Here is an 8,819-nt window from a genome sequence, read left to right as displayed (position 1 = left end):
CGACCAAGTTATGGAGTACTTAGAATACTGAAGGGCTCGTTTGGTTGAAGTTTTCATGAAATTTTATTTTCTAAGAAGTACATTGTTATCCGACTTGAGATTTGGGAATCATTGTAACATTTCTTCTAATTTCATTAGTGTCAGTTAGGGATTAAAGTTATTCGGATACAACTCTAGCACCCATGAAAATTATACAAGAAAAGAATGCACTGCGTACTCTAGATGCTGAAATTTCGATTTGCAAGCACAAATGATCAGTGTTTAGTCAAATAAGTAAGCTCAGACTAAAATTGCACCAACATATATGCTGAAATTCGAACTTAAGATTTATATTCTTAGCTGTAATGCTTGGCAGTATAGAAAGTACATCTTACATATATACGATCGTTTATTTATCTAAACAAAAGAATTTGTTATAGTACATATATATAGACTGCTTATCAATACAAGAACAAAAATTTATGTACTTGTAAAATACAGTTATGGTCATCAAAAATGGCATTGCAAGTATGTCTAATGTCTCAAAATCATTATCCCTCATCGTTTTTGGAAGTTGAAGGTCTTAACGGCGAAAGCAAAGATGGCAGCAAACAAGAGAGAAAAGGCAACGATGATCCCTGCAACACCCCCTAGGAAGTCATGCTTGAAATCAAAGTAGTTTTCGATGAATGCTCTCACTGATTGATCCGCGTAGGTGCTATCTGTGATGATATCTTGCATGTCTCCAAATTGTGATGCCACCAATCCATAAAAGGTCCAAGATAAAGGGCAAATGTAGTAGTACCATCTCCACCACTGAGGAATTCTCTGTTTTACCAACAAAAAATACATGGTTTAGAAGCCAGAATGTAAAGGAGCATTGATGCATCATGTATCATGCAATATGGGGTTGTAGTTGATGTGTCATGTATAAGTAGAATAAGTCATAAGATCTGATTTTGCAGTATGAAATTATGTGTTACAGTAACATTGTTGATGTGGTGTTATGTTTTTGTTATACATCAGTTATGATTGTCATGTAATGCAGAATTTTTACCATAATGTATTGAAGGTCTAAAAGGATGTTTCTAGTTAATGTAGGGAGTATTAGAGTAGAGGAACGTACTGGTTTGGGGACGATGAATCCACAAAAGAGGTTCCATATTCCGTAGAAAGCAGCAGCAACGATGGCAGCAACGTGGTGGTTTGGTGTGATCGCGACAGACATCATGCCATAGAATGTGAAGTAAAGGAGGGTGAAGAACATGTAGAAGAAGTACCAGAAAAACTTAGCCGCGGTCCATTCAAACCCTATCATAGCATACACTAGTATACCATATGCTGCTGATTGTAGGAAGATGTATGGTATCTCAACTAAAGCCTGAAATCACAAGTTTTCGTTATTAGAAACTTTTAACATGGGATCATGCATGGAATATGATCAGTTTAGTAGAGATATGGAATGTATGTAATTAGTTACCTGAGCAAAAGCATAAGGTAAAGCTGAGTACATTCCTGCAGCCTTTTCTCTATAGAAGACACTTCTTTCAATAGCCACAACAGGTTGGACTGAAGCTGCATTTTGCACTCCAAGAAACAGAACAGAAGCATACATTGAACCCATTGCATTAATTAAATGTTGTGTTCTTGACCTGAAAGAAGAAAAGCCCGAAAAATTTGTTATTGATTAGTACTACATATTGTATATTAAGTCTTAAGTGTTTTTGTGTTTGTTCAATTAGATTATAACTTACGTTTTGCCTCCGAGTTGCCAAAAGATGGTTCCGAACAGGATAGCAATGCCGACAGTGAAGAGAAATCTAACAGCAGTGTAAGGAGTGTTACGCCAGTAGGACAACCGTTGTTTCCACAAGCAAGCCAAAGTTTGTGCAAAGAACGATTGCGAGTATTGAGTAGGGAAGTAGAGGTCAGATGAACCAGGTTGAGGTGTTCCCAAATCTCTGATCAATGCTTTGTTTCTCCTGTAAACAAAATTTACCATATATATAAGGCACATAAATCATGAGTTAAGTTAATATTATTAAGTAAATTTCATTAAAATTTACCTGTAGAGGTCTGAATTCTTGTAGAATTCTGTAAAATCTACCCCAAGTGCTACCTCTTGTGCTGGAGTTGAGACTTCCAGCATCCAAGTTGCAGGATTATAACCATCTGTAATTCTTTGTACGCCGTGAACACTCTGAAAAAATAAATGTACATTTCATTAGTACAACAATATAGATAATGGTTATAGTATAACACTGATTAGATTGATTACAAGCTTAATTTACCTCAAAGTACTTGATTAAGTCACAAGAATGATGTCCCAAAGGCCCAACATATATTTCTTCACCTCCCCTTCTCATCAAGAATAGCTGCATTATTTGCACAACCCATCATTAGTATAGCCTTCCTTCAAGAAGTTAGTTATAGTAGCCTCGATTCAATATTTCAATGTGTTTTTATTCACGAATGTTTACCTCATCGAAAGCCTCAAAAATGTCAATGCTAGGTTGATGAATGGTACACACCACAGTCCTTCCAGTATCAACTGTGTTTCGGACTGTCCTCATTACAATAGCTGCAGCTCGGGCATCAAGCCCTGAAGTTGGCTCGTCCATGAAGATGATAGATGGGTTTGCAACTAACTCAACCGCGATTGTAAGTCTTTTACGTTGCTCTGTTGAGAGACCACTCACACCTGGTAGCCCTACTAAAGCTCCCCTCAATGAGGTTAACTCAACCAACTCCATCACCTCTTCCACAAACATCTAAACAAGAGATCAAATGAACTTATTAGTTATTTTGAATGAAGGAAAACATATATCCTAGAGAGTATATAAGATATTCATCTTTTATACTGCAAGTTTCTAATATTAATCAAGTAAGATGTGATTAAAATACAAACCTCTCTTGTTTTAATATCCACATCAGGAGACAAACGAAGCCAGGCGGAGTATAGCAAAGATTCATGGACAGTGACGTGGGGAGAGTGGATATCATTTTGCTCACAGTATCCTGCAATTCGAGCAAATGTTTCTTGCTGTTTCGGGTAGCCTGAAATCTTGATGTCTCCATCAATGTATCCTCCAGTTTTCCTACCAGCAAGAACATCCATAAGGGTGGTTTTTCCAGCACCACTGACTCCCATGAGAGCTGTCAGAACACCAGGCCTAAAAGCTCCACTAACTCCTTTAAGAAGTTCCAACCTATCTTCAGTTACACCTTGTGCTTTCATTTCCTGCAAATTTTGATGCAAATCTATTAATTTAAGTTCATTTCAAGAATCACTAACCTATGGAGTTTGGAATAATTTAGTAGTGGATTCATTACCTGTGGCATGTCAACTGAATACCGAATGTCATCAAAGGTAATAGAATGTTGATCAAAGGGAAGAACCATTCCCCTTTTCTGTGTTGCTTCTACAATTTCATGTCCATTTTCTGCAGGTTCATTTGAACACATGAAAATTTTAGCTTATATAAAGTATAGTTTTAACTCTTGCTTAAATTGTTAAAAATAAGCTTGATAATCACCTTGAGAAGCTCTTCTGGAACTTGCTTGTTGCACTAACTCCAAGGCAGCTCTTCTGTTGTTGTTCTTTACCTCATCTTCTTCATCGGGAATAGCTTGAGCTTTTCCCATTGCTGTTTATACAACCACAATTGTTAGCATAATATTTTCAAAAGCGAATGAAAATACAAGATTATGGTAACTACTTAGTAAGTAGAGGCGCTTACGATTGAGATAGGCAAGAGCAGCAGTGTAGAGTATATTGAGAACAGCAACAAATCCGACTAATGCCCCTGCTCCAATCCAATACCAGTATGCATATGGGAAAAAGCCGCGACTTGTCATGATTTCGACTCCCAGTGGTACATTATTAGCAGTCAGCTGTAACATTAGAGTGAAATATATGTTAAAACTTGTTTTGTAACAAGTATTCTAGAAACATAAGTATCAAAAATAAAAATGTCACAAAAAATGTGAAGCCAACATACTCTGCTCCAACTATGTCCAAGAAACTCATTGACAAGTACAGCATTCTGAGCATACATCAGAGGTGAACACCAGTAACCCCAAATCCACCATCCCTTGACATCATCTGTAAAGAATGAAGATCTCAATTAAGTCAATAACTAATCATCATCATCTTTATATTTAGATTTAGCTCTTAGAGCTTAATCAAAAGCTAAACAGATGTTTATAAGAGTCATACTTCGTGAGAGAACGAATCCACCCAAGGCGAAAAGTGTAAGCAATGCAAATGAGCCGAATGTGTTTGCAACAATCATGTTTCTTCCTAGTGCTCCAATGGCTCTAAATAGAGCAGAAGCCATTTGATTTACAAGTACTAATATGAGGTAGAATTTAAACAACCTGCCAAAAGTGACAGTTTCATCAGTAACAAGCTAAGTCATAGAGAAAAAGGCGAAAATGAAGGGTTGTTGTTTTATAGGTGTAAGTACCTTCCAACATTAGGATCAAATCCAGTGACATAGTATGTGGTAAACACCCAAACAGCAACTTCAAAGAAGGTAATTGGTATCTTAAGGAACCAACTTGGAAGAGCATATGCCCATGCCGGAAAGAAAAGGAGGTCTCTTTGCTTATAGAATACCGGAAGTTTTGCTATTGTCATTGACATTTCTGCCATACCATTAAACATAATCATCACCACAGAGAAAAATAGTGCACCCGTGAAGATGTTACCATCTGTGGTGTCCCTCTTAGGCATCTCAGTACGGAAGAACACGGTCATTGCTACGAAAGCCATGATAATAAGCTGATAGCAATTGATCAACAAACAAATATTAGTAATTTTGCACCTTAATATATGATTTTCCTCAAATAAGTTGTTAAAGGAGTAACAATAGGGACAAACCTGGACTAGCTTAAAGATGTAAACAAAGGAATTTCTCTTCATCAACAATAATTCTCTTGACATGCAAGCTTTAAAGAATTCCTTTTTACTAACACCATACTTTTCGGTTGTTAGAGCAGCTGGGTGGTTTTTAGATTTATCATATGGGACAGAAAGCTCTTGAGCTACCTTCCTTCCAACATGAAAAGACTGATATGCCTCAGCGAATTCCTTTGATGGGATGAAACGATAAGGCTCGTTCCTTCTTACCCAGTATTGTTGCTGATCTTTCTTTGATGTCACCTGTTAACACAAAATCATCATGTAAGAATAAAAGAAAGAAAATGTTCTACAGGAAAAGGTTTTGTGTTGGTTACTTAAGATGTACTTACTTCCTGCAAGAAATCTGCAACACCTTTCCTATCAGGACACTGAAATCCCATGGACTCAAAGAACTCAAGCACATGTTCACGAGCACCTTGGTACACGATATATCCATCCGAAAGAAGAATGATATCATCAAAAAGATTGTATGTTTCGGGTGCTGGTTGTAGGAGAGAAATGACAGCAGTTCCATTCAGAATATGGACTGATTGTCGGATTGAGTTCACAATTTGGAATGTTGTAGAACTATCTAAACCAGTTGAAATTTCATCCATAAATAGCGCCTTAGCTGGACCTACTAACATCTCACCTATAATCAAGTAGAAACAATCAAAAGAAAATTGCATAAGATGAAGAATGAGAAAATTAAGAAGTTATACTCCATATACCAGTACTAAGATTATGCATTTACCAGTTGTAACTCGCTTTCTTTGTCCTCCTGAAATACCCCTTATCATTTCATCTCCTACCATAGTATCAGCACAATTTTCTAATCCCAAAATCTGTAAATTAAACACATTGTTCACCAGAAGATTACACAACTGTTGCGAAATAGTATGAAATCTGATCAATGACAATAGAGAAGTTTAAAGATGCCAAACCTTTAAGATATAATCTGTAACAACACTTTCTTCTTGACCTTCAGCTGCTGAAGCCTAAACAATTACAAATTTGGTTATCATTACAAGTTATGAAAAACAGAATCCTCTGTTAAATTTTTCCTGTTTTATGGTTATTACAAATTACCTTCATGAAAAGATCAACATCGCGATCAGGCTTAATGTTAGCTTCTTTCTCTCTTCTAGATAACTCAGCTAACATTTCTGTAAATATTTTGGTATGTTGGAATAATTAGACATCTAAAAAGTCCTTGAAAATCATCAACATTTGTTACATTTCTAGTAAAGAATCATAGAGATATGTAAAAAGAACGAACCATATCTGTATCCAACTCCCTGGAATCTGGCAGCATAAGCAAGAGTTTCTCTCACTGTCATCTCACCAATATGCACATCATGTTGGCTTATGTAAGCTGCTGTTCTTTGTGGCACAAACTCATTCATGTTATGCCCATTATAAGATACTCTTCCAGTAACCTGTTTATGTTACAAACTATATTAATAACCAAACTTTTGTTGCAATAACATGAAGAAAACATTGTTTTTGTTTCATTATTTTGATACGCATTTGTTAGTTTTAACTTCTATTCTAGATGTCGAATGACTTTGAATCAATGAATTATAATTTTAATTAAAAAAAAATGTCATTTTTTGACTTTTTGTTACATATGTGAAAGAGATATAAATGGATATGACTATTTCAAATTTTCAACAACAAAAAAAAGGGTCCATATTGTGTCCCTCTCAAAAATTTCAACGGGTAGAATTCAACTCCAGAGTCTATAAAGGTTGGAATTGTTCCGACTACACCAACCCTGCCTCCTCATAAATACTACCTCTGTTTTTATTTAGTTGCAAAATTCACCTTTTTGCACAAACTTTAAGAAATGAGAAAATAGAGTATAATTGGCCCACTTGTCCCGGCTACTAATACTGTAATTAAATGGGGAGAGTAGGTGAAGTAAGGGTAATATAGTCAAATTATCCCAAAAACTTTCCTAAAAAGAGAAATGTTGCAACTAATAAAAAATACCTGAAAATAGAAATTGTTGCTAACTAAACAAAAACAGAGATAGTACTATGTAACTAAAAAAAGCTAACAGCTACTGCAACTGCTAACCGCTATCACAACTGGTTACCTTTAACGCTTTGTCAAGCTTTCCTGACAAAGCTAGAAGCAGAGTTGTCTTCCCAGAACTTGGAGGACCCAATAGCAATGTCATCCTACAAAAATTCCATATAAACAAAATTCTAAGACATTGGAAACAAAATAAAAACAATACAAGTACATATTAGTAAATTTCTTTTTTTGGGTTTTTCGAATTCGTACCTATTTGGCTTGATCATACCACTAACATCTTGAAGAATAGTTAAATGCTTCTTCCGATTGGGAAGAACATGTAATATGTTCAAGAAACCCTCTACAATATTTGTCATGAAATTAACAAATGATGGTAAAGCTCTACTTCCCACATATACTTCAGCTTCAATGTTTAAATTCTCAAATCTCACTTCAATTGTAGGAATATCAATTCCAACCCTGAATAAAAAAAACATTCTTTAATACGAGAAAGCGAAAACTACTTTTTCTGGTTTCCATATCGACAAACAGAATATATACACCCAACAAACAAACAAACATACCTTTCAATTCTGGTCTTAAGTTTTGACAAAAACTTCTCATTATCCTCTTCGGTAACATTAATCAATCTTTGTACAAGATTTTTCTTATCTTGAAACCCAAGAGTTTGAACATCAATCTCATTACCAACACCATGAGAAGCAGTCAAAATACCTTTCCTTAAACGATCATACGTAGGAAGTTTTTCAAGAGCAGCCCATCTTAAAGCTTCTTCATCATCTTCATCTCTCGTCGATCTCGAAAAAACAGTCGATGATTGACTCCTCCATACAGTTGAACTATTTCGACGTAAACTCCCTCCAAACTTAGATATATCAGCACCATCCATAATTATATCGGAATTTCAATCAATGTTACTATATATACGACACCCTGTTTTTCAGGTAAATGAAGGTGTCGGAGTAATACTGGAACGAGCTCGTACAATCAAATTTTGATATAAAGATGATGAGAATGGTGTTAAAGAAAGAATGAATCAATGGGTGTATGTTAAAGTATTATATGATCTTGCTAGTAATCTTTGAACTTGTGACTTTATAAATATAAAGTTGTTGCTTTATATATATTATGTATGGTATGTGGAGTGTGGACCAATTATGTTTGCCAATAAAATGTGCAAAAAATTAAGAAAGTTAACAAGAAGATTGTAAGAATGAATGAATGAATATGAGAATGACGAAAGGGGTGATGAGTTATATATAAGGGGGTGTAGGAATGTGCATAGAAGAGTTGGATAAAGTGTAGGATAAGGAAGTTTCATAGTACAATTGAAGTCGTTGAGGGCGGCCTAAAAATACTACTATTTCAAAAGGGTTGAAAGTCGTCAAATTGAATTTAAGAGTTTTCCGATTACCAGGGAGTTTCTGATGAATTATTTTACCGTGGTAATTATTTTTTTCAAATTATTGGAATAAGAATAAGACTGAATTTTTCTAACAAGTCCATTCCATTTCACTCTAATCCGAGGCTATCCTAGTCATTCCTTCTCTTCTCCTTCATTTTTTTCTTGTTTATCGAACTATAACAGATAATTTCAAAAAAAATAACTCGATGGTTTTACTGAAGGAATTAAACTAGTTACTAAATGGATTAAACTAGTCACTGAATGGATTAAAAAATGTTATTATTGAATAGATTAAATTGGTTATGAAATAGATTAACCTGGTCATTAAATAGATTGAAGTATTCACTATATTAAAAAATATGCATGTTCGGCTCTTAGCGGTCTCTTACAAGACCATTTTTTTGTTATAACTTCTATTTTCTAGGTTTTTTTTTATTATGATAGATAATTGGTCTGAAGACCAACCCCTACTAAGCTACTAGCGTG

The 8,819-nt window shown here is 35.1% G+C and overlaps 1 protein-coding gene across 1 annotated transcript; it reads right to left on the bottom strand.

The window, feature by feature from the left end:
• Positions 1–303: 303 nt before the first annotated feature.
• Positions 304–8,162, bottom strand: LOC104904628 (pleiotropic drug resistance protein 1). Its single transcript, XM_010692931.3, has 23 exons — positions 7,492–8,162; positions 7,178–7,387; positions 6,987–7,071; positions 6,165–6,324; positions 5,975–6,051; positions 5,830–5,883; positions 5,640–5,730; positions 5,236–5,537; positions 4,865–5,146; positions 4,449–4,765; positions 4,199–4,359; positions 3,981–4,084; positions 3,720–3,873; positions 3,516–3,626; positions 3,313–3,422; positions 2,888–3,220; positions 2,460–2,750; positions 2,271–2,354; positions 2,046–2,179; positions 1,734–1,961; positions 1,460–1,631; positions 1,106–1,360; positions 304–807 (listed from the first exon to the last, which is right to left on the bottom strand). The coding sequence occupies exons 1-23, from the start codon at positions 7,815–7,817 to the stop codon at positions 538–540; spliced, it is 4,311 nt and encodes a 1,436-aa protein (XP_010691233.1). The 5' UTR covers positions 7,818–8,162; the 3' UTR covers positions 304–537.
• Positions 8,163–8,819: the final 657 nt, after the last annotated feature.

The sequence above is a fragment of the Beta vulgaris genome, chromosome 9 (assembly GCF_026745355.1).
Source record: "Beta vulgaris subsp. vulgaris cultivar EL10 chromosome 9, EL10.2, whole genome shotgun sequence".
NCBI classification, from domain to species: domain Eukaryota; kingdom Viridiplantae; phylum Streptophyta; class Magnoliopsida; order Caryophyllales; family Amaranthaceae; genus Beta; species Beta vulgaris.
The sequence above is the reverse complement of the archived record's forward strand: the minus strand, read 5'-3'. Positions and strand labels throughout refer to the sequence as shown.